Source organism: Pseudophryne corroboree, chromosome 1, assembly GCF_028390025.1.
Source record: "Pseudophryne corroboree isolate aPseCor3 chromosome 1, aPseCor3.hap2, whole genome shotgun sequence".
Taxonomy (NCBI): Eukaryota; Metazoa; Chordata; class Amphibia; order Anura; family Myobatrachidae; genus Pseudophryne; species Pseudophryne corroboree.
In genome coordinates this window covers 315,986,859-316,013,931 of record NC_086444.1, presented here as the reverse complement: position 1 = coordinate 316,013,931, position 27,073 = coordinate 315,986,859, and the positions used below count along the sequence as shown (strand labels likewise).

General features: G+C 47.8%; 1 protein-coding gene across 1 annotated transcript in view; it reads right to left on the bottom strand.

Annotated features, from left to right (window-relative positions):
• Window positions 1–27,073, bottom strand: part of DNAH10 (dynein axonemal heavy chain 10) — a 712,041-nt gene that overhangs the window by 600,717 nt on the left and 84,251 nt on the right. The window contains exons 8-9 of the mRNA XM_063964569.1: window positions 8,012–8,242; window positions 7,727–7,917 (exon numbers count right to left, since the gene is read on the bottom strand). Of these exons, the coding sequence (XP_063820639.1) occupies window positions 7,727–7,917; window positions 8,012–8,242 (422 nt within the window). The remainder of the gene's footprint in view (window positions 1–7,726; window positions 7,918–8,011; window positions 8,243–27,073) is intronic.

The window sequence follows — 27,073 nt, the reverse complement described above, 5'->3', positions numbered from 1 at the left end:
GTGCCAGAGTTCCATCCATTGCCAGCCCTAGAGGTTCCAGCAGCAGATCAAGAGCTTCAACGTCTATCTAGAACCTGGAGTTGTGTGCGTAAGTCGTTGGTCAAAACTTCCGCTCGTTATAAATCTTTTGCAGATAGAAAACGTAAAGCTGTACCGAATTACAAGGTGGGAGACCAAGTTTGGATTTCTACGCGCAATCTCAGGTTCAAAGTTCCTTCTGAGAAATTTGCTCCCAAGTTTATTGGTCCATTTCCCATTGTAAAGGTACTCAACCCTGTGTCATACAAAGTCAAGTTGCCACCGTCTTTGAGAATTCCTAACGCCTTTCATACATCTTTATTGAAACCTTTGATTCTCAATAAGTTCCGTACTACCCAGTCCAAATCTCCTAAAGTTCACTCTTTACAGGATGAGGAATTTGAAGTTAAAGAGATTGTGGACTCACGTTCCCGATATGGACGTTTACAGTTTTTGGTCGACTGGAAGGGTTACGGTCCGGAGGAGAGATCCTGGGTTTTTTCTGAAGATGTTCATGCTCCAAGACTGGTACAGAAATACTTCTCCAAAAATCCTGATAAGGTTCAAAGGTGTTCGGAGACCACCCTTAGAAGAGGGGGTACTGTCACGAACCGGTCTCTCACCTCTGCGGGTTCTGGGGTTCATCCGTTGCCAGTGCGGTTGCTCGCGGTGCTGTGCGCCCGTGTGGGGACGCGGCGTGATCAGTGGCACAGGTAATGCAGAGTCTGGGAACTGGGAGTGCGGGGACCAAATGGCCTAAGGCACTGCGGTGTGTCTGCTGTATAGGAGGTGGCCATGTTGGAGACCAAATAGGTAAGACAGAGCACTTGTGAAAACACCTGTGGGCAGGTGTAAGCCAATCCCGTGCTTGTGCTGCCTTTAAGTAGGCTGGGATTATGTTACTCTGGGCCAGTGCTTTGTTGTATCAACGCTGTGCTCTAGCTCTGAGATCTCTCCGTGCATTCCTGTGTGATTCCCGTGGTCCAGATATCGCCTCCGTTCCCAGAGGTCCGTCTGCAGCCTTCACTGCTAAAGATCCACCGGCTCTCCGCTGTGCTGTCAGTTAATTGCACACCTACTGGAAACAGTTGGATTCCCAGAATCTTGCATGAGGTTACCTTGTCTGCCTACTTTCAACCATACAAAGTTTGGAGGATTCCACTACCCTCAGCTGTTCGTTTGTTCTACTCTGCATTTAACCCGTTCATCACCTTGTCATCTGCTACAGTTTTCACAGTGATCTCCGGAACCCGCAAGTAACCCAATTCAGTACTTTTATTTTCTATGTTACCATAACAAGGATAATTCTTCACAGCCTCTCAGTTAACTCTCAAAACTTCATTGCAAATCCTTACAGTTATTTCTTCATGTCTGCATTACCCAGTTAAACACATTCTGCAGTTCAGCATCAAAGCTTGTTTATATTTGGACAATTCAACATTTATTCATCAGCTTGTTTTATATACAGTTCCATGAACATTTCTTTTATTTGTCTTTGAGATTTATCCTGCATATTATTTCTGCCATTCCTGCAATACTTCAGTATAATAAGATGATTAACAACTTGTCATTTAACTCTTTACTGAATTGTTATTTTTAATAAATATATGAAACTGAACTTTCTTCGTCCTCCCTGCTTTCTTCATACCCCAGCACCTACACCTGTGGTTGGTCCCGGGTTAACGGATTCACAAAAACACCCGGACCTGACACCTGGCAGATGATGACCTCAAGTTTGGTCGATCGGTGCTGCAGGCTCATCCGTACTCTCCCGCCCGTTCTAGAGCTTTGGTATAACCCCATGGTTCTTTTGGTGTCCCCAGCATCCTCTAGGACGTATGAGAAAATAGGATTTAATACCTACCGGTAAATCATACTTGCCTACCTGACCCTCTCCATGAGGGAGAAAATGCTCTGTTCCTGGACTTTCCTGGTAATGTATGATTGCCATCACCTGTGGTGAGCTAGTTAATTGATAAGAAAGGTGTTTCACCACAGGTGATGGCAATCATACATTACCAGGAAAGTCCAGGAACAGAGCATTTTCTCCCTCATGGAGAGGGTCAGGTAGGCAAGTATGCGGTAAATCCTTTTCTCTTAGTCCATAGAGCAGAGGTTCTCAAACTCGGTCCTCGGGAGCCCACACAGTGCATGTTTTGCAGGTAACCCAGCAGGTGCACAGGTGTATTAATTACTCACTGACACATTTTAAAAGGTCCACAGGTGGAGCTAATTATTTCACTTGCGATTCTGTGAGGAGACCTGCAAAACATGCACTGTGTGGGCCCCCGAGGATAGAGTTTGAGAACCTCTGCCATAGAGGATGCTGGGCGCCCGTCCCAGTGCGTACTGTATCTGCAGTTATTGTTTCTGGTTACACGCATGTTGTGTTATGTTTATGGTCAGCCTGTTGCTGACATTGGTTCATGCCATTGGCTTGGGTTCTGTTGAATGCCACGTTGGGCGGCGTGTTTGCGGTGTGTGCTGGTATGAATATCACCTTCATTTAACAATAAATCCTTTCCTCGAAATTTGTCGGTCTCCCTGGGCACAGTTCCTATAACTGGAGTCTGGAGGAGGGGCATAGAGGGAGGAGCCAGTGCACACCCCTTTTTCAAAGTCTTAAAGTGCCCATGTCTCCTGCGGATCCAGTCTATACCCCCATGGTTCTTTTGGTGTCCCCAGCATCCTCTACGGACTAAGAGAAAAGGATTTACCGGTAGGTATTAAAATCCTATTATTTCCCCTTGGAAAGCAATAAAGAAAATGTGCATAAAAAAAAGCATTTGGAGCCGGTCACACATCATTTCACATGTTGTAGCAGACTATACTCATTATCATCATCATCATACACAATATTTGTATTGCAGAAAATTACCAGGTCAGTGCTTAATGCCAATGATGTACACAAAAGTTTATAAAACAATTTATTAGACAAATTAAAAACATATAACAAATTAAAATCGATTAGACCACAGCATAATAATCATATAAAACTGAGGCATCTGAAACCTCTGAGATAAACAATAGTATACACTAATTGTAAACAGTAGAAGGCAGTCGCAAAACCTTATGTGGGAATGACCCTCTGTTTGATTTTATCCGTGTTTGAATAATTGCCCACGATATAAGCACAGATGAATCTTATACGGCCGTGCATATAAATGTCCTCAATTAATACGGGTCTGATCACAGCTGAAAAATGTTCATCAACTTAAAGGTCCACTGGATGTATAAACGGTGCAGAAATATAAAGTTGTATAATAACTGCTACTCACAGTGTATATAGAATTGTCCTTGCTGCACCTCATGTGTTGTATAAAGCCGCTCTATATCACCCTATGCACGGGTGGGACATCCGTCAGCGGCACAATCCGTCAGCGGCACAGTCAAGCAGGGAGCCGCTCTCCACCGTCCGGCACAATGTAGATTCACCAGTCCGCTGTTCTGCACCCCCAGCACAGTGGAAATAGTGCTCGGCAGGGCAGGGTGTAAGGCGTTCCCAGTGCAGTGGAGAAAAGTAAGTGGTGCAGTCTCGTTAGAGATGAGCAATTGCCGGCAAATGCTGTGATCAGCTGCTGTGAGGGCAAAGCCTTGTTCTTGTGGGCAATAAGGGTATTGGCGACCCCTTCTCTCTGTACCCTCAACGCGTTTCTCCGCACCCCAGGCGGCTTCTTCAAGAGGCAGAGTGTTCTCCTCTGAGCATTTCGTTCATTCTTTTATACCCTGTCCTTTGTAAATAGTGAGAACAGGTGTATATAGAGTCTCAGCAGGTGTAATACAATTATCACTCTCATATAGCAGTGTTTAGCTCAGAGTATCACTAAAGTGGTCTATTTAAATAACAAAAAGTGACATTTATAAATAATTAATAATATTATACTAGTACATATAAAAAAATACACATATATAAAGCAAATACTTAATGCAATGCGGACAGAATAAGAGACTTTAAATTTATATTTATATAATTTCTCCAGTTCCTATTCATACACTTTCTCCTTCTCTCCCATTTTTGGCCTCCCCTTACTCTCTATGGTCCCTTTTGTAAATGCACCCCCATGTGGGTGTATTTTTTGGCCGGTGCCCACGACTGCGACCAAATTTGGCATTGTCTCTATATTGCTAGCGGCATGCCTCCTTTATGGTCTGCTCGCGGCTTTGGGCACTGGCGTGTAGGACCCTATTCTATAATAGTCTTTTAGTTGGAGGTTATATAAACTAACTAAATGGGAAGGTTCAAAATCTGCGATAATAATGATATCGATATATAGCGATGGAGTTGTTTTGTTTTTTAATTGTTTTAATCCTAATAGATATTGGTATATGTATAGTACCTTGTGAGTGCATGTGCAGAGATGCAGAGCCTGATACCCTGCACTGCGCTATATAAATGCAACAAAAATATTAGAGGTTCGTGTAATTTAGAAAATAAAGAATATAAAATAAAGACTATACTATTATGAATTTGTTATTTATAAAACTGAGTAAATATATTCTTATTGCTAGAGGCTGCACGAGGCTGGAGAAATCATATAAATATAAATTTAAAGTCTCTTATTCTGTCCGCATTGCATTAAGTATTTGCTTTATATATGTGTATTTTTTATATGTACTAGTATAATATTATTAATTATTTATAAATGTCACTTTTTGTTATTTAAATAGACCACTTTAGTGATACTCTGAGCTAAACACTGCTATATGAGAGTGATAATTGTATTACACCTGCTGAGACTCTATATACACCTGTTCTCACTAATTACAAAGGACAGGGTATAAAAGAATGAAAGAAATGCTCAGAGGAGAACACTGTGCCTCTTGAAGAAGCTGCCTGGGGTGCGGAGAAACGCATTGAGGGTACAGAGAGAAGGGGTCGCCAATACCCTTATTGCCCACAAGAACAAGGCTTTGTCCTCACAGCAGCTGATCACAGCATTTGCCGGCAATTGCTCATCTCTAACGAGACTGCACCACTTACTTTTCTCCACTGCACTGGGAACGCCTTACACTCTGCCCTGCCGAGCACTATTTCCACTGTGCTGGGGGTGCAGAACGGCAGACTGGTGCATCTACATTGTGCCGGACGGTGGAGAGCGGCTCCCTGCTTGACTGTGCCGCTGACGGATTGTGCCGCTGACGGATGTCTCACCCGTGCATAGGGTGATATAGAGCGGCTTTATACAACACGTGAGGTGCAGCAAGGACAATTCTATATACACTGTGAGTAGCAGTTATTATACAACTTTATATTTCTGCACCGTTTATACATCCAGTGGACCTTTAAGTTGATGAACATTTTTCAGCTGTGATCAGACCCGTATTAATTGAGGACATTTATATGCACGGCCGTATAAGATTCATCTGTGCGTATATCATGGGCAATTATTCAAACACGGATAAAATCAAACAGAGGGTCATTCCCACATAAGGTTTTGCGACTGCCTTCTACTGTTTACAATTAGTGTATACTATTGTTTATCTCAGAGGTTTCAGATACCTCAGTTTTATATGATTATTATGCTGTGATCTAATCGATTTTAATTTGTTATATGTTTTTAGTTTGTCTAATAAATAGTTTTATAAACTTTTGTGTACATCATTGGCATTAAGCGCTGACCTGGTAATTTTCTGCATTTGTTCTGTTGTTTGAGGAGGCTGGCTACCTCCTCACCAGGTGGCAGCTAATCCCAGGGTGTAAACATACACAGTTCTGCTCAGCGCCACAAAAACCCTTTTTTTTCTTTTGACAATATTTGTATTATTTAACAAATAATATATATATATATATATATATATATATATATATATGTATATATATATATATATATCTATATATATATACATACACACACTGCTCAAAAAAATAAAGGGAACACTTAAACAACACAATGTAACTCCAAGTCAATCACAGTTCTGTGAAATCAAACTGTCCACTTAGGAAGCAACACTGATTGACAATCAGTTTCACATGCTGTTGTGCAAATGGAATAGACAACAGGTGGAAATTATAGGCAATTAGCAAGACACCCCCAATAAAGGAGTTGTTCTGCAGGTGGTGACCACAGACCACTTCTCAGCTGCTATGCTTTCTGGCTGATGTTTTGGTCACTTTTGAAAGCTGGCGGTGCTTTCACTCTAGTGGTAACAAGAGACGGAGTCTACAACCCACACAAGTGGCTCAGGTAGTGCAGCTCATCCAAGATGGCACATCAATGCGAGCTGTGGCAAGAAGGTTTGCTGTGTCTGTCAGCGTAGTCCCCAGAGCATGGAGGCACTACCAGGAGACAGGCCAGTACATCAGGAGACATGGAGGAGGCCGTAGAGGGCAACAACCCAGCAGCAGGACCGCTACCTCCGCCTTTGTGCAAGGAGGAACAGGAGGAGCACTGCCAAAGCCCTGCAAAATCACCTCCAGCAAGTCACAAATGTGCATGTGTCTACTGAAACAAACAGAAACAGACTCCATGAGGGTAGTATGAGGACCCGATGTCCACAGGTGGGGGTTGTGCTTAGAGCCCAACACCGTGCAGGACGTTTGGCATTTGCCAGAGAACACCAAGATTGGCAAATTCGCCACTGGCGCTCTGTGCTCTTCACAGATGAAAGCAGGTTCTCACTGAGCACATGTGACAGACGTGACAGAGTCTGGAGACGCCAAGGAGAACGTTCTGCTGCCTGCAACATCCTCCAGCATGACCGGTTTGGCAGTGGGTCAGTAATGGTGTGGGGTGGCATTTCTTTGGGGGGCCGCACAGCCCTCCATGTGCTCGCCAGAGATAGCCTGACTGCCATTAGGTACCGAGATGAGATCCTCAGACCCCTTGTGAGACCATATGCTGGTGCGGTTGGCCCTGGGTTCCTCCTAATGCAAGACAAGGCTAGACCTCATGTGGCTGGAGTGTCAGCAGTTCCTGCAAGACGAAGGCATTGATGCTATGGACTGGCCCGCCCGTTCCCCAGACCTCAATCCAATTTAGCACATCTGGGACATCATGACTGACTGCCCAGGAGTTGGCGGATGCTTTAGTCCAGGTCTGGGAGGAGATCCCTCAGGAGACCATCCGCCACCTCATCAGGAGCATGCCCAGGCGTTGTAGGGAGGTCATACAGGCACGTGGGGGCCACACACACTACTGAGCCTCATTTTGACTTGTTTTAAGGACATTACATCAAAGTTGGATCAGCCTGTAATGTGTTTTTCCACTTTAATTTTGAGTGTGACTCCAAATCCAGACCTCCATGGGTTAATAAATTTGATTTCCATTGATATTTTTTGTGCGATTTTGTTGTCAGCACATTCAACTATGTAAAGAACAAAGTATTTAATAAGAATATTTCATTCATTCAGATCTAGGATGTGTTATTTTAGTGTTCCCTTTATTTTTTTGAGCAGTGTGTATGTATATATATATATATATATATATATATATATATATATATAAAAACATATTATAGTTTTGGTTTGTAGACTCACATTGTGAAGTCTGCATGATATTTCCCAGTGAGTGGCCCAACAACTGTAGCTATCTGAAGTGGAAGAGCCGAGACGATAAGTAGTAGCCATGGGGTAAAAGAATTACATGACATAGATTATATCCTCCGGACTGAGGTCTAAGGACTGAGTGCTGTAGCTCCCCAGCCAAACCATTACACATATGTGGAATATATGATATTAGTAATTGCATTATGCTGATCACTGACTTACCTGAACAAAGTGTGAATATTAAGGACTCTACACACTCTTTCTGCAATTTCCCAAGCTATTCTCTCCATTAAAGGGACCATTCGCTCATCCTTGTTGTAATGGCGTGAAATAATCCACACCATTCTTAATGCATTCATCATTGACGGAATTGTATCCAAGACAACATTAAAACCAGTACCATGTGTTAAATTCTGTAGGAGAAAAAAGAGGAAACAATTAGGCCAAGGTGATTTTCGCTAATAACATTATATTGCTTGACAAAGCAATTCTATTTAGCAGACTGACCTTTAGATGTCGTTCCAGAGTGGAGAGAAATCGTACATTATCAGCAGCTTCAACATGATACTTTGCTAATTCAGTGACTGTCAGATCGAGATTCTGTACTAAGCCAGGGTCTGCAATGGACAAAATATTCAAGACCTTCTTGACTGTAGGGAGTTTCAGCTGTTCACTAAGGGCACTTAAAGTCGCATTGCGTTCACGCCAAAAATCAACTTCAGCTAGTGGTCCATTTCCCTGGAAGCAAGGCACAATATATTACAAGATTTAGATACAGTATTTAACATTTAGAGCTTCATTTCCAAACACTCGCCATGCAGTAAAACATTCTTATAACAACATCGTCCCTGCCCAATTCAGACGAAATTTCCACACTGCACAGATTTTTATCCCAACTTCTACACATTATTTTTTTTTAAATGTTACTAGTAATGGGTTTTTCAAATCCTATTACCTAACAAAGTATTATAGAAAATTGTAGATTCTTTTGTACACATTTAAGTAAAATTTTTAAAGCCCTTCCCTTGACTTCATTGCACTATGCACATGAAAAAGATGTATATTTATTAGCAATGCTTTCAGGTGCTGATGCACATTTTTATCAAAATGACTAAGATAGACCACATTATTGAGTCCTGGAACATAGTTAACAAAGCCACAAGTGTATATATATATATATATATATATATATATATATATATATATTTGGTGACAGTGTAGGACCTGCATGAAGGTGGGGTACCGTGGAGCGGTATGCAGGCTTCCGTGCATTGGCCAATTCACTAACTAAACCCCCATCGTTTATTCATTTATCCAGAGATGTTGTGAGGATAATTGAGCTTATTTTGGTGAGTGCTGTACTTTTTGTTTCTATATTTTTGAGTAGGTGGCCATGGGCTACATGCACCCCACCCTATTAGTGGCGAGTGCGGATACTGCACCCCACTTCTGGGGTGGCGAGTGCTGTGGTTTTCTATATGCTGGTATATACATATACACACAAACACACACACACACACACACACACACACATATGTGTAGATATATGTGGCTTTATTTAATTCAAGTTGGATTTATCGACTTGTCAGATAAACAGGAGTTTTAGATCGAATCCAGATTCGACCTATTCAATATCAAACTTCCGTTTATCCGACAAGTCAGAAAATCCAACTTGTCGGAAAGGACGTGGATCGGCGGATTAGCCGCGGATCCATGTGTTTTGTCGGATTCGCTGCCAAATCCAACAGGTTTTAGCCCCGTTTCTGACTATGACTTTAAAAAAACGAGTTTTATGGTAAGAACTTAACCTTGCTAAAACTCTTTCTGCGAGGTACACTGGGCTCCACAAGTCTGGACAATGGGGTGTAGAGTAGGATCTTGATCCTAGGCACCAACAGGCTCAAAGCTTTGACTGTTCCCAGAATGCACAGCGCCGCCTCCTATATCACCCCGCCTCCCAGCACAGGAGCTTAGTTTAGTTAACCAGCCCAATGCAGTAGCAGGAAAAGAGACGACAACGGTTAGTAGCCACATACACCACACTCTCACGACACGAGAAGTGTCAGCGGCTAATGCCATATCAACCCAAAGAAGCTAAGTGCGTCAGGGTGGGCGTCTTGTGGAGCCCAGTGTACCTCGCAGAAAGAGTTTTAACAAGGGTAAGTTCTTACCATAAATCTCGTTTTCTGCTGCGGGGTACACTGGGCTCCACAAGTCTGGACAATGGGGATGTCCTAAAGCAGTTCCTTATGGGAGGGGACGCACTGTAGCGGCACAAGAACCCTGCGTCCAAAGGAAGCATCCTGGGAAGCGGCAGTATCGAAGGCATAGAACCTTATGAACGTGTTCCTGGAGGACCACGTAGCCGCCTTGCACAATTGATCAAGAGTCGCACCACGTTGGGCCGCCCAAGAAGGTCCAATAGACCGAGTAGAATGGGCTGTAATGTGAACAGCAGCTGACAGACCAGTCTTCACATAAGCATGCGCAATCACCATTTTAATCCACCTGGCCAGGGTCTGCTTGTGAGCAGGCCAGCCACGTTTGTGAAATCCAAACAAAACAAAGAGAGAATCAGACTTTCGAATAGAAGCAGTTCTCTTCACACAGATACGGAGAGCACGTACCACATCCAAAGACCGCTCTTTGGGAGACAAATCAGGAGAGACAAAAGCTGGAACCACAATCTCCTGATTAAGGTGGAACGAAGAAACCACCTTAGGTAAATATCCGGGACGAGTCCTAAGAACCGCCCGGTCACCATGAAAAATCAGATATGGGGAACTACAAGACAAGGCACCCAAATCCAACACTCTTCTAGCAGAGGCAATAGCCAGCAAGAACACCACCTTAAGGGAAAGCCACTTAAGGTCAGCTGAACCAAGAGGTTCAAATGGAGGCTCCTGCAATGCCTCCAAAACCACCGACAAGTCCCAAGGAGCCACAGGTGGGACATAGGTAGGTTGGATACGCAACACACCCTAAGTGAAAGTATGAACATCAGGTAAAGTCGCAATTTTTCTCTGAAACCACACCGACAAGGCAGAAATATGAACCTTGAGGGAGGCCAGACGCAGGCCTAAATCTAGGCCCTGCTGTAGAAAAGCCAAAAGTTTGGCTGTACTAAACTTGGAAGCGTCATAATGGTTAGATGCGCACCAAACAAAGTAGGAATGCCAGACCCGATGGTAAATCCGAGCAGAGGTCGGTTTCCGGGCCCGCAACATAGTTTTAATGACCTCTTCAGAAAAACCCTTAGCTCTTAAGACGGAAGCTTCAAGAGCCACGCCGTCAAAGACAGCCGGGCTAGGTCCTGGTAGAAACAGGGGCCCTGAACGAGGAGGTCTGGGCATTGTGGAAGTAGAAGTGGACGCTCTGACGATAGGCCTTGCAGGTCTGAGAACCAGTGCCGTCTGGGCCACGCTGGAGCTATGAGAAGCAGATTTCCTTTTTCTTGCTTGAACTTCCGAATTACCCTGGGCAGGAGTGACACCAGAGGGAACACGTACGGCAGGCGAAACCTCCACGGCCCTGCCAGCGCATCCACGAATGCTGCTTGAGGATCCCTTGTCCTTGCTTCGAAGACCGGAACCTTGTGATTGTGTCGAGACACCATCAGATCCACATCTGGAAGACCCCACCTTTCCACGAGGAGTTGAAACACTTCTGGATGGAGGCCCCACTCGCCGGCATGCACGTCCCAATTCAGGACTCCCGGAATGAATATTGCCGATATTGCCGGTAGATGGCGTTCTGCCCAACGTAGAATCCGTGAGGCTTCTTTCATTGCCAAACGGCTTTGAGTGCCGCCTTGATGATTTATGTAAGCCACTGTGGTGGCGTTGTCCGACTGTACTTGAACAGGACGGTTCTGAATCAAATGCTGGGCTAGGTTCAACTCATTGAAGACCGCCCGCAATTCCAGAATGTTGATCGAGAGGAGAGATTCCTCCTTGGTCCACCGACCCTGCAAGGAGTGCTGCTCCAGCACCGCGCCCCAACCTCTTAGACTGGCATCTGTCGTCAACAGGACCCAGTTGGATATCCAGAAGGGACGGCCTCTGCACAACTGTCGGTCCTGGAGCCACCAGAGCAGCGACAGACGGACCTCCAGAGTCAAAGAGATAATTTGAGACCTGATCCGGTGAGGCAGGCCATCCTACTTGGCTAGAATCAGCTTCTGGAGGGGGCGAGAATGGAATTGAGCATACTCCACCATGTCGAATGCTGATACCATGAGGCCCAGCACCTGCATTGCCGAATGTATCGACACTTGCGGACGAGAAAGGAAGCAACGAATCCTGTACTGGAGTTTCAGGACTTTCTCCTGAGACAAGAACAACCTCTGGTTGTGAGTGCCCAACAGCGCTACCAGATGCACCATGCTCTGAGCAGGGACCAGGGAGGATTTCTTCCAGTTGATGAGCCACCCGTGGGCTTGTAGAAACCGGACCGTCATATCCAGATGACGCAGGAGAAGATCTGGGGAATTTGCCAGGATTAACAAGTCATCCAGATACGGCAGTATCCTGACCCCTTGACGGCGGAGTACCACCGTCATCACCACCATAACTTTGGTGAAGACTCGCGGAGCCGTTGTTAAACCAAAAGGTAACGCCCGAAACTGGTAATGGAGGTTGCCAATAGCGAACCTCAGGTATTGTTGATGTGACACTGCTATAGGAATATGCAGGTAAGCATCCTGTATGTCCAGGGAGACCATGTAGTCCCCAGGTTCCAAGGCCAGAACTATAGAGCGAAGGGTTTCCATACGGAACTTGGAAACCTTCACAAACTTGTTCAGTGCCTTGAGGTTGAGAATGGGCCGGGAGGACCCATTCGGTTTCGGGACTAGAAACAGCGGAGAATAGTACCCCCGGCCACTCTGAGCAAAAGGCACCTGTACTACGACTCCTGTATCCAGGAGGGTCTGTACCACCGAATGCAGAGTGTTTGCCTTTGTCTGGTCCGACGGGACATCTGTCTGGCAAAATCGATGAGGGGGGCGGTTTTTGAAGGCTATGGCGTAACCTCGAGTGACGACTTCCCGTACCCAGGCATCTGAAGTGGTCTTCAACCATTCCTGGGTATACCCTAGAAGCCGGCCCCCCACCCTGGGATCCCCCAGGGGGAGGCCCGCCCCGTCATGTGGCAGGCTTATCGGTCTTGGCTGCTGGCTGACGGGCAGCCCAGGCTCTTTTGGGCTTCGGCTTACCAGGTTTGGAAGTGCGGGCCTGCTTATGGTACGCCTGACCTTTTGCTTTACCTGAAGAACGAAAGGGACGAAAGGGGCGAAAGGACGTGCCTTTGGCCTTCGACACAGAAGGAGCTGTATTAGGCAGACAGGCAGTTTTGGCAGTAGCCAAGTCAGCCACTATCTTATTTAAGTCCTCCCCAAACAGAATATCCCCCTTGAAAGGGAGTACCTCCAGGGTTTTTCTAGAGTCCAGATCCACAGACCAGGATCTCAGCCACAATATCCTGCGAGCCAGGACTGACGTAGTAGAGGCCTTGGCTGCTAGGATACCGGCATCAGAAGCCGCCTCTTTAATATAGCGAGAAGCTGTGACAATATATGACAAGCATTGTCTAGCATGGTCAGAGGAGATTTCATCTTCTAACTCCAAGGCCCATGCTTCAATAGCCTCTGCTGCCCATGTAGCTGCAATAGTGGGCCTTTGTGCAGCACCCGTGGGGGTGTAAATCGCTTTTAGACAACCCTCGACACGTTTATCCGAAGGCTCTTTTAGAGACGTGACGGTAGTGACAGGTAGAGCTGAGGAAACCACCATCCTAGCCACATGCGAGTCTACTGGTGGAGGCGTTTCCCAATTCTTAGACAGCTCTGGCGCGAGGGGATAGCGAGCCAGCATCTTCTTTTGAGGCACAAACTTCGTACCCGGGCTTTGTCAGGGTTCCTAACGTATATCCACTAGGTGGTCAGAGTGAGGTAAAACTTGTTTAATCACCTTCTGACGCTTGAACCTATCTGGTTTCTTAGGAGGGGCGGATGGCTCGGGATCATCCGTAATCTGCAGAATTAACTTAATAGCCTCCAAAAGATCAGGAAAATCCACATGTGAACTACCCTCCCCATCAGCCGTATCTGAGTCAGAACCTGTGGGGTCAGTGTATGTGCTGTCTTCATCAGACGAGGTGTCAGTGACAGCAGTGGATTGTGAGGAGACGAGCGCTCGCTTAGAGGACATCTTGGACTTAGGTAAGCGATGGTCAGACTTTTTAGTAGTCAGGGACTGGTTCAACTTCTTTAATTGACCAGATAAATCGTCCGCCCACGGCGGGTTAGCTGCAGGGACCACATACGGTTGTACCGGCATTGGGGGTCCCATAGGGGGTGTTAGTTTATGAACTAGCGTATGCAGAAGCGTGGAAAAAGCGGCCCACGGAGGGTCAGTATGTGCCTCCGTTGCCACAGTCCCACTGGGGGGCAAGGAGCCCCCAGAACCAGAGCCCACAGCTGCTATATTCTCCCCATGTGTGCCTGTGGCTTCAGCAACCCCAGCAGTGTGTTCCGCCCCAGAACCGTTATCCTCAGAAGCAGACATGATATAACTTGCAGTATGAGGTAACACAGTACAATTATTATCAGCACTATATCCCTAAACCCAAACCCCTGCGCAGTGTAGTCAGCACTAGCAGAGATAAAGGAGAGATATGGTGACTAAATCACAGAGAAAAATACGTAATACAGTATATCTTTGTGAAAATCCTATATTAGATAAAACCTGACGCACCAAGCCCCCTCAGGTTATAGAATATAGGGATAGCAAGTTGAGTGAAAGACACGAGATGGACACCACTCAGCTATCAATGCACACACACATAGTCACAGTTTGTACAATGCAGAGGTTATTACAGACAATAATACTGCACTGGACTAGCTTACACAGCTATATAGTCAATAGATATAAAACTACACAGTAAGAAACTGGATGTATATCACAGGGTAATTGTACTATAACACCTGACTAAATGCACTCTTTCTTACTAACACTGACTAAAAAGGCAGGTAGAATACTTAAGTGTCATGTAAAGGTACAGCGCTGACAACCAGGCATAGGAGGATTTGCCCAAGCAGTCCCAGGAACAGTGAGCTGAGGAGTAATGGCGCCGCAGACACTGACAGGGAGTGAGGCAGACACTGACAGGGAGTGAGGAAAAGACAGAGATGCAGCTCCAGGGCGGGAACACTTGCTGGAAATAGCGCCCTGCGGCTGGGGGAGGGGCTTCAGGTCTAAGCCTTATCCCCCTTGCTGGCAAAACCACCGGGTACTGTGGGCGATATTAAAATCGGTTTTAAGAGAAAACCTGACCTGCGCCCATGCCCTGGCGATCTAGTGGGATCGCCTGTATCCACAGTGTCCACCGCCAGCGCGTGCGGCCCGCCTCCCACTGACCGCGCCGGATAGCGATAAAGACCGGGTCCCACGAGCGGGACCCACTTACCACCTCCCGAAGCGCGGCCACGCGATTCTGGAGAGCCCCAGCCGTGTGTGTCTAACATAAAGAAAACCGGAGCCTCCGCTGTAGGTACCCGGCAACCAGGGCTCGGGAGTGTACAGCGCCGCTGGGGAGAGCTGGAGCTGCAGCAGTCAATATCACAAGACATTTACCACCGCTGCTGCCCTTGAAGTCTTCACTTTTAACCTCATATAAAGATTTTCTCAGGGCTGCTTGGAGCAGCCCCTCTGTTAAGTGCCTGCTTACTGCAGCACCAACTGACAAACTGAGCTCCTGTGCTGGGAGGCGGGGTGATATAGGAGGCGGCGCTGTGCATTCTGGGAACAGTCAAAGCTTTGAGCCTGTTGGTGCCTAGGATCAAGATCCTACTCTACACCCCATTGTCCAGACTTGTGGAGCCCAGTGTACCCAGCAGCAGAAAAAGTGGTATAGTCAGAGTGAAGCAGGTCAGGTGGCCAGGATTGTACCTGCTAGGAAGCAGGACTGAGCTATATGTTGCTAAGAAGAAGCTAGGCCGGAGAGCTTGAATGTGTGCAGGCCGGGAGAGCATGAATGTCAGGAAGCTGGAGCCTGTGACTGTACCCTGTCAGAGACAGGACTGGGACTTTGTGACTTTATGAGAGACTTTATGTTTGTAGATTAGCTGCCCAAGGTTAGGCAGGTGCAAAGAAGTGATTAAGTGTGCTGCATAGGGGCTAGGCATTTGTTATTTACTGTTCACAGAGCCGTAACTAGGTGTGTGCCGATGGTGCCTTGCCCACAGCACAAATGCACCATCGGCGCACCATCGGCACACCCCCCCCCCCTCCCCCCGGACGGCCGCTGCACTGGCGTCGGCGTGGTAGCGCACCTCATCCCCCTGTATCCTGCCAGGCTGCCTGCGCCCTGCGAGTCCCGGCACCTGGGTAGCGCAGCACAGTCATCCGTATGAGCGGCTAAGGGACGGGGAGTGGCGCTGCTCACCCTCGTATCCCGCCTATGAGACCCGGCGACTCACCCCCGCATCGCATCTCAGCTCCATATCCCTTCGTCCCGGCGCCTCACCCCCGCATCGTAGCTCACCTTATGCAGCCTGAGAGTCCCGGTGCCTGTGGAAGGGACAGGTGCCGGCTGTGTATAGGAGGGTCTGTCTGGCTGGAAATTGGAAGAATTGTCGCACAGGTGACCACACACACACACACTCACACTCTCTCTCACACTCTCTCTCGTGTAAAAAAAACCGGGCCCTGTTGCTGTCATGTGTAAAAAGGGGGACTGGCTGCCATAATGTGTAAAAAGGGGACGCTGTCTGCCGTAATGTGTAAAAAGGGGGACGTTGTCTGCCGTAATGTGTAAAAAGGGGGATGTTGTCTGCCGTAATGTGTAAAAAATAAGATTTTACTCACCGGTAAATCTATTTCTCGTAGTCCGTAGTGGATGCTGGGAACTCCGAAAGGACCATGGGGAATAGCGGCTCCGCAGGAGACTGGGCACAACTAAAGAAAGCTTTTAGGTCACCTGGTGTGCACTGGCTCCTCCCACTATGACCCTCCTCCAAGCCTCAGTTAGGACACTGTGCACGGACGAGCTGACATAATAAGGAAGGATTTTGAATCCCGGGTAAGACTCCTACCAGCCACACCAATCACACCGTATAACTCGTGATACTATACCCAGTTTAACAGTATGAAAACAACTGAGCCTCTCAACAGATGGCTCAACAATAACCCTTTAGTTAACAATAACTATGTACAAGTATTGCACACAATCCGCACTTGGGATGGGCGCCCAGCATCCACTACGGACTACGAGAAATAGATTTACCGGTGAGTAAAATCTTATTTTCTCTGACGTCCTAGTGGATGCTGGGAACTCCGAAAGGACCATGGGGATTATACCAAAGCTCCCAAACGGGCGGGAAAGTGCGGATGACTCTGCAGCACCGAATGAGAGAACTCAAGGTCCTCCTCAGCCAGGGTATCAAATTTGTAGAATTTTGCAAACGTGTTTGCCCCTGACCAAGTAGCAGCTCGGCAAAGTTGTAAAGCCGAGACCCCTCGGGCAGCCGCCCAAGATGAGCCCACCTTCCTTGTGGAATGGGCTTTTACTGATTTAGGATGCGGCAGTCCAGCCGCAGAATGCGCCAGCTGAATTGTGCTACAAATCCAGCGAGCAATAGTCTGCTTAGAAGCAGGAGCACCCAGTTTGTTGGGAGCATACAGGATAAATAGCGAGTCAGTTTTCCTGACTCTAGCCGTCCTGGAAACATAAATTTTCAAGGCCCTGACTACGTCCAGTAACTTGGAATCCTCCAAGTCCCTAGTAGCCGCAGGCACCACAATAGGTTGGTTCAAGTGAAAAGCTGATACCACCTTAGGGAGAAACTGGGGACGAGTCCTCAATTCCGCCCTATCCATATGGAAAATCAGATAAGGGCTTTTACATGACAAAGCTGCCAATTCTGACACACGCCTGGCTGAAGCCAAGGCCAATAACATGACCACTTTCCACGTGAGATATTTTAGATCCACGGTTTTAAGTGGCTCAAACCAATGTGATTTTAAGAAACTCAACACCACGTTGAGATCCCAAGGTGCCACTGGAGGCACAAACGGGGGCTGAATATGCAGCACTCCTTTCACAAACGTCTGAACTTCAGGTAGTGAAGCTAGTTCTTTCTGGAAGAAAATCGACAGAGCCGAGATCTGTACCTTAATGGAGCCTAATTTCAGGCCCATAGTCACTCCTGCTTGTATGAAATGCAGAAATCGACCTAGTTGAAATTCCTCTGTTGGGGCCTTTTTGGCCTCACACCAAGCAACATACTTCCGCCATATGCGGTGATAATGCTTTGCAGTTACATCTTTCCTGGCTTTAATCAGCGTAGGAATGACTTCCTCCGGAATGCCCTTTTCCTTCAGGATCCGGCGTTCAACCGCCATGCCGTCAAACGCAGCCGCGGTAAGTCTTGGAACAGACAGGGCCCCTGCTGCAGCAGGTCCTGTCTGAGCGGCAGAGGCCATGGGTCCTCTGAGATCATCTCTTGAAGTTCCGGGTACCACGCTCGTCTTGGCCAATCCGGAACCACGAGTATTGTTCTTACTCCTCGTTTTCTTATTATTCTCAGTACCCTTGGTATGAGAGGCAGAGGAGGGAACACATAAACTGACTGGTACACCCACGGTGTCACTAGAGCGTCCACAGCTATCGCCTGAGGGTCCCTTGACCTGGCGCAATATCTCTCTAGTTTTTTGTTTAGGCGGGACGCCATCATGTCCACCTGTGGCCGTTCCCATCGATTTACAATCAGCGTGAATACTTCTGGATGAAGTCCCCACTCTCCCGGGTGGAGGTCGTGCCTGCTGAGAAAGTCTGCTTCCCAGTTGTCCACTCCCGGAATGAACACTGCTGACAGTGCTAGTACGTGATTTTCCGCCCATCGGAGAATCCTTGTGGCTTCTGCCATTGCCAACCTGCTTCTTGTGCCGCCCTGTCGATTTACATGGGCGACTGCCGTGATGTTGTCTGACTGGATCAGTACCGGCTGGTGTAGAAGCAGGGATTTTACCTGACTTAGGGCATTGTAAATGGCCCTTAGTTCCAGAATATTTATGTGTAGGGAAGTCTCCTGACTCGACCATAGTCCTTGGAAGTTTCTTCCCTGTGTGACTGCCCCCCAGCCTCGAAGGCTGGCATCCGTGGTCACCAGGACCCAGTCCTGTATGCCGAATCTGTGGCCCTCTAGAAGATGAGCACTCTGCAGCCACCACAGCAGAGACACCCTGGTTCTTGGAGACAGGGTTATTAGGCGATGCATCTGAAGATGCGATCCGGACCATTGGTCCAACAGGTCCCACTGAAAGATTCTGGCATGGAACCTGCCGAAAGGAATTGCTTCGTAAGAAGCCACCATCTTTCCCAGGACCCGCGTGCAGTGATGCACCGATACCTGTTTTGGTTTCAGGAGGTCTCTGACTAGAGATGACAACTCCTTGACTTTCTCCTCCGGGAGAAACACTTTTTTCTGGACTGTATCCAGAATCATACCCAGGAACAGTAGACGTGTCGTCGGAACCAGCTGTGATTTTGGAATATTCAGAATCCAACCGTGCTGGTGTAGCACCTCCTGAGCTAGTGCTACTCCCACCAACAACTGCTCCTTGGACCTCGCCTTTATTAGGAGATCGTCCAAGTACGGGATAATTAAAACTCCCTTTCTTCGAAGGAGTATCATCATTTCCGCCATTACCTTGGTAAACACCCTCGGTGCCGTGGAGAGTCCAAACGGCAGCGTCTGGAATTGGTAATGGCAATCCTGTACCACAAATCTGAGGTACTCCTGGTGAGGATAGTAAATGGGGACATGCAGGTAAGCATCCTTGATGTCCAGGGATACCATGTAATCCCCCTCGTCCAGGCTTGCAATGATCGCCCTGAGCGATTCCATCTTGAACTTAAATTTTTTTATGTATGTGTTCAAGGATTTCAAATTTAACATGGGTCTCACCGAACCGTCCGGTTTCGGTACCACAAACAGTGTGGAATAGTAACCCCGTCCTTGTTGAAGTAGGGGCACCTTGATTATCACCTGCTGGGAATACAGCTTGTGAATTGCCGCTAGCACAGCCTCCCTGTCTGAAGGAGTAATCGGCAAGGCAGATTTTAGGAACCGGTGGGGTGGAAACGCCTCGAATTCCAGTTTGTACCCTTGAGATACTATTTGCAGGATCCAGGGATCCACCTGTGAGCGAGCCCACTGATCGCTGAAATTTTTGAGGCGGCCCCCACCGTACCTGGCTCCGCCTGTGGAGCCCCACCGTCATGCGGCGGACTTGGAAGAAGCGGGGGAGGACTTTTGCTCCTGGGAACCTGCTGTTTGTTGCAGCCTTTTTCCCCTACCTCTGCCTCTGGACAGAAAGGACCCGCCTTTTCCACGCCTGTTTTTCTGAGTCCGAAAGGACTGTACCTGATAAAACGGCGCCTTTTTAGGCTGTGAGGGAACATGGGGTAAAAATGCTGACTTCCCAGCAGTTGCTGTGGAAACTAGGTCCGAGAGACCATCCCCAAATAACTCCTCACCCTTATAAAAGGCAAAACTTCCATGTGCCTTTTTGAATCTGCATCCCCTGTCCACTGGCGAGTCCATAAGCCTCTCCTAGCAGAAATGGACAATGCACTTATTTTAGATGCCAGCCGGCAGATCTCCCTCTGTGCATCTCTCATGTATAAGACTGAGTCTTTTATATGCTCTATGGTTAGCAGAATAGTGTCCCTGTCTAGGGTGTCAATATTTTCTGACAGGGAATCTGACCACGCAGCGGCAGCACTGCACATCCATGCTGACGCAATAGCTGGTCTAAGTATAATGCCTGAGTGTGTATATACAGACTTCAGGATCGCCTCCTGCTTTCTATCAGCAGGTTCCTTGAGGGCGGCCGTATCCAGAGACGGTAGTGCCACCTTTTTAGACAAACGTGTGAGCGCTTTATCCACCCTAGGGGGTGTCTCCCAACGTGACCTATCCTCTGGCGGAAAGGGAACGCCATTAGTAACTTCTTAGAGATTACCAATCTTTTATCAGGGAAAGCCCACGCTTCTTCACACACTTCATTTAATTCTTCTGATGGGGGAAAAAATAAGAATTTACTTACCGATAATTCTATTTCTCATAGTCCGTAGTGGATGCTGGGGACTCCGTAAGGACCATGGGGATGGCGGCTCCGCAGGAGACTGGGCACATCTAAAGAAAGCTTTAGGACTAACTGGTGTGCACTGGCTCCTCCCCCTATGACCCTCCTCCAAGCCTCAGTTAGGATACTGTGCCCGGACGAGCGTACACAATAAGGAAGGATTTTGAATCCCGGGTAAGACTCATACCAGCCACACCAATCACACCGTATAACCTGTGATCTGAACCCAGTTAACAGCATGATAACAGAGGAGCCTCTGAAAGATGGCTCACAACAATAATAACCCGATTTTTGTAACAATAACTATGTACAAGTATTGCAGACAATCCGCACTTGGGATGGGCGCCCAGCATCCACTACGGACTATGAGAAATAGAATTATCGGTAAGTAAATTCTTATTTTCTCCAACGTCCTAAGTGGATGCTGGGGACTCCGTAAGGACCATGGGGATTATACCAAAGCTCCCAAACGGACGGGAGAGTGCGGATGACTCTGCAGCACCAAATGAGAGAACTCCAGGTCCTCCTCAGCCAGGATATCAATTTTGTAGAATTTTAAAAACGTATTTGCTCCTGACCAAGTAGCTGCTCGGCAAAGTTGTAAAGCCGAGACCCCTCGGGCAGCCGCCCAAGATGAGCCCACCTTCCTTGTGGAGTGGGCATTTACAGATTTTTGGCTGTGGCAGGCCTGCCACAGAATGTGCAAGCTGAATTGTACTACAAATCCAACGAGCAATAGTCTGCTTAAAAGCAGGAGCACCCAGCTTGTTGGGTGCACACAGGATAAACAGCGAGTCAGATTTCCTGACTCCAGCCGTCCTGGAAACATATATTTTCAGGGCAATGACAACGTCTAGCAACTTGGAGGCCTCCAAGTCCCTAGTAGCCGCAGGCACCACCAATAGGTTGGTTCAGGTGAGACGCTGAAACCACCTTGGGGAGAAACTGAGGACGAGTCCTCAATTCCGCCCTGTCCGAATGGAACATCAGATAAGGGCTTTTTCAGGATAAAGCCGCCAATTCTGACACGCGCCTTGCCCAGGCCAGGGCCAACAGCATGACCACTTTCCATGTGAGATATTTTAACTCCACAGATTTAAGTGGTTCAAACCAATGTGACTTTTGGAACCCAAAACTACATTGAGATCCCAAAGTGCCACTGGAGGCACAAAAGGAGGCTGTATATGCAGTACCCCTTTTACAAACGTCTGAACTTCAGGGACTGAAGCTAGTTCTTTTTGGAAGAAAATTGACAGGGCCGAAATTTGAACCTTAATGGACCCCAATTTCAGGCCCATAGACACTCCTGTTTGCAGGAAATGTAGGAATCGACCCAGTTGAATTTCCTCCGTCGGGCCTTACTGGCCTCGCACCACGCAACATATTTTCGCCAATTGCGGTGATAATGTTTTTGCGGTTACATCCTTCCTGGCTTTGATCAGGATAGGGATGACTTCATCCGGAATGCCTTTTTTCCTTCAGGATCCGGCGTTCAACCGCCATGCCGTCAAACGCAGCCGCGGTAAGTCTTGGAACAGACAGGGTCCTTGCTGGAGCAGGTCCCTTCTTAGAGGTAGAGGCCACGGATCCTCCGTGAGCATCTCTTGAAGTTCCGGTTACCAAGTCCTTCTTGGCCAATCCGGAGCCACGAATATAGTGCTTTCTCCTCTCCATCTTATCAATCTCAGTACCTTGGGTATGAGAGGCAGAGGAGGGAACACATACACTGACTGGTACACCCACGGTGTTACCAGAGCGTCTACAACTATTGCCTGAGGGTCTCTTGACCTGGCGCAATACCTGTCGAGTTTTTTAATCATGTGGACGACTTCTGGGTGAAGTCCCCACTCTCCCGGGTGGAGGTCGTGCTGAGGAAGTCTGCTTCCCAGTTGTCCACTCCCGGAATGAATACTGTTGACAGTGCTATCACATGATTTTCCGCCCAGCGAAGAATCCCTGCAGCTTCTGCCATTGCCCTCCTGCTTCTTGTGCCACCCTGTCTGTTTACGTGGGTGACTGCCATGATGTTGTCCGACTGGATCAACACCGGCTGACCTTGAAGCAGAGGTCTTGCTAAGCTTAGAGCATTGTAAATGGCCCTTAGCTTCAGGATATTTATGTGAAGTGATGTATCCAGGCTTGACCCTAAGCCCTGGATATTCCTTCCCTGTGTGACTGCTCCCCAGCCTCGCAGGCTGGCATCCGTGGTCACCAGGACCCAGTCCTGAATGCCGAATCTGCGGCCCTCTAGAAGATGAGCACTCTGCAACCACCACATGATGGATACCCTTGTCCTTGGTGACAGGGTTATCCGCTGATGCATCTGAAAATGCGACCCGGACCATTTGTCCAGTAGGTTCCACTGGAAAGTTCTTGCGTGGAATCTAACGAATGGGATTGCTTCGTAGGAAGCCACCATTTTTACCCAGAACCCTTGTGCATTGATGCACTGAGACTTGGTTCGGTTTTAGGAGGATCCTGACTAGCTCGGATAACTCCCTGGCTTTCTCTTCCGGGAGAAACACCTTTTTTCTGGACTGTGTCCAGGAACATCCCTAGGAAACAGAAGACAAGTCGTCGGAACCAGCTGCGATTTTGGAATATTGAGAATCCAATCGTGCTGCCGCAACACTACCTGAGATAGTGCTACACCGACTTCCAACTGTTCCCTGGATCTTACCCTTATCAGGGAATCGTCCAAGTAAGGGATAACTAAAATTCCCTTCCTTCGAAGGGATATCATTTCGGCCATTACCTTGGTAAAGACCCGGGGTGCCGTGGACCATCCCTACGGCAGCGTCTGAACTGATAGTGACAGTTCTGTACCATAACCTGAGGTACCCTTGGTGAGAAGGGTAAATTTTGACATGAAGGTAAGCATCCTTGATGTCCCGAGACATCATGTAGTCCCCTTCTTCCAGGTTCGCAATCACTGCTCTGAGTGACTCAATCTTGAATTTGAACCTCTGTATGTAAGTGTTCAAAGATTTTAGATTTTAGATTTAGAATCGGTCTCACCGAGCCGTCTGGCTTCGGTACCACAATAGTGTGGAATAATACCCCGTTCCCTGTTGCAGGAGGGGTACCTTGATTATCACCTGCTGGGAATACAGCTTGTGAATGGCTTCCAAAACTGCCTCCCTGTCAGAGGGAGACGTCGGTAAAGCCGACTTTTGGAAACGGCGAGGGGGAGACGTCTCGAATTTCAATATGTACCCTTGAGATATTACCTGAAGGATCCAGGGGTCTACTTGCGAGTGAGCCCACTGCGCACTGAAATTCATTGAGAACGGGCCCCCACCGTGCCTGAGCTTGTAAGGCCCTAGCGTCATACTGAGGGCTTTGCAGAGGCGGGAAAGGATTTCTGTTCCTGGGAACTGGGTAATCTCTTCAGCCTTTTTCCTCTCCCTCTGTCACGAGCAGAAAAGAGGAACCTTTTGTCCGCTTGCCAACAAAGGACTGCGCCTGATAATACGGCGTCTTATTTTGAGAGGCGACCTGGGGTACAAACGTGGATTTCCCAGTTGTTGCCGTGGCCACCAGGTCTAAAAGACCGACCCCAAATGTCCCCTTTCAAATGCAATACTTCCAAATGCCGTTTGGAATCCGCATCACCTGACCATTTTACTGGTAGAATTGGACAACGCACTTATACTTGATGCCAGTCGGCAAATATTCCGCTGTGCATCATGCATATATAGAAATGCATCTTTTAAATGCTCTATAGGCAATAATATACTATCCTTATCTAGGATATCAATATTTCCAGTCAGGGAATCCGACCATGCCAACCCAGCACTGCACCTCCAGGCTGAGGCGATTGCTGGTCGCAGTATAACACCAGTATGTGTGTGAATACATTTTTGGATACCCTCCTGCTTTCTATCAGCAGGATCCTTAAGGGCGGCCATCTCATGAGAGGGTAGAGCCCTTGTTCTTACAAGCGTGTGAGCGCCTTATCCCCCCTAGGGGGTGTTTCCCAACGCACCCTAACCTCTGGCGGGAAAGGGTATACAGCCAATACTTTTTAAGAAATTATCAATTGTTATCGGGGGGAAACCCACGCATCATCACACACCTCATTTTATTTCTCAGATTCAGGAAAACTACAGGTAGTTTTTCCCTCACCGAACATAATACCCCTTTTTGGTGGTACTCGTATTATCAGAAATGTATAAAACATTTTCCATTGTCTCAATCATGTAACGTGTGGCCCTACTGGAAATCACGGTTGTCTCTTCACCGTCGACACAGGAGTCAGTATCCGTGTCGGCGTCTGTATCTGCCATCTGAGGTAACGGGCGCTTTAGAGCCCCTGACGGCCTATGAGACGTCTGGACAGGCACAAGCTGAGTAGCCGGCTGTCTCATGTCAACCACTGTTTTTTTATACAGAGCTGACACTGTCACGTAATTTTCAACAGTACATCCACTCAGGTGTCGACCCCCTAGGTGGTGACATCACTGTTACAGACACTCTGCTCCGTCTCCACATCATTTTTCTCCTCATACATGTCGACACAAACGTACCGACACACAGCACACACACAGGGAATGCTCTGATAGAGGACAGGACCCCACTAGCCCTTTGGGGAGACAGAGGGAGAGTATGCCAGCACACACCAGAGCGCTATATATATATACAGGGATAACCTTATATAAGTGTTTTTCCCCTTATAGCTGCTGTATGTTTTAATACTGCACCTAATTAGTGCCCCCCTCTCTTTTTTTTTTAACCCTTTCTGTAGTGTAGTGACTGCAGGGAAGAGCCAGGGAGCTTCCCTCCAACTGAGCTGTGAGGGGAAAATGGCGCCAGTGTGCTGAGGAGATAGGCTCCGCCCCCTTTTCGGCGGCCTTATCTCCCATTTTTCTGTATATTCTGGCAGGGGTTAAATGCATCCATATAGCCCAGGAGCTATATGTGATGTATTTTTTGCCATGTAAGGTATTTTTATCATGTTTTATTGCGTCTCAGGGCGCCCCCACCAGCGCCCTGCACCCTCAGTGACCGGAGTATGAAGTGTGCTGAGAGCAATGGCGCACAGCTGCAGTGCTGTGCGCTACCTTATTGAAGACAGGAACGTCTTCTGCCGCCGATTTTTCCGGACCTCTTCGCTCTTCTGGCTCTGTAAGGGGGCCGGCGGCGCGGCTCCGGGACCCATCCAGGCTGGGCCTGTGATCGTCCCTCTGGAGCTAATGTCCAGTAGCCAAGAAGCCCAATCCACTCTGCACGCAGGTGAGTTCGCTTCTTCTCCCCTTAGTCCCTCGATGCAGTGAGCCTGTTGCCAGCAGGTCTCACTGAAAATAACAAACCTAAACTAAAACTTTCACTAAGAAGCTCAGGAGAGCCCCTAGTGTGCACCCTTCTCGTCGGGCACAGAAATCTAACTGAGGCTTGGAGGAGGGTCATAGGGGGAGGAGCCAGTGCACACCAGTTAGTCCTAAAGCTTTCTTTAGATGTGCCCAGTCTCCTGCGGAGCCGCTATCCCCATGGTCCTTACGGAGTCCCCAGCATCCACTTAGGACGTTAGAGAAACTACGGGTAGTTTTTTCTCCCCAAACATAATACCCTTTTTAGTGGTACCTGGGTTTATATCAGAAATTTGTAACACCTCTTTCATTGCTTCAATCATGCAACGAATGGCCTTAGTGGACATTAAACTAGACTCATCGTCGTCGACACTGGTGTCAGTATGCGTGTCGACATCCGCGTCTGCCATCTGAGGTAGCGGGCGTTTTAGAGCCCCCGATGGCCTTTGAGACGCCTGGACAGGCACGAGCTGAGAAGCCGGCTGTCCCGCATTTGGCATGTCGTCAAATTTTTTGTGTAAGGAGTCGACACGTGCACGCAATTCCTTCCATAAGTCCATCCACTCAGGTGTCTGCCCCGCAGGGGGTGACATCCCTTCTATAGGCATCTGCTCCGCCTCCACATCATTATCCTCATCAAACATGTCGACACAGCCGTACCGACACACCGCACACACACAGGGAACGCTCTAACAGAGGACAGGACCCACAAAAGCCCTTTGGAGAGACAGAGTAAGAGTATGCCAGCACACACCAGAGCGCTATATAATACAGGGACTAACTGAATTATGTCCCCTATAGCTGCTGTTATATATACTGCACCTAAATTTAGTGCCCCCCCCTCTCTTTTTTACCCTTTTCTGTAGTGTAGACTGCAGGGGAGAGCCAGGGAGCTTCCTTCCAGCGGAGCTGTGAGGGAGAAATGGCGCCAGTGTGCTGAAGGAGATAGCTCCGCCCCTTTTTTACGGACTTTTCTCCCGCTTTTTTATGGATTCTGGCAGGGGTAATTATCACATATATAGCCTCTGGAGCTATATATTGTGGTATTTTTGCCAGCCAAGGTGTTTTTATTGCTGCTCAGGGCGCCCCCCCCTAGCGCCCTGCACCCT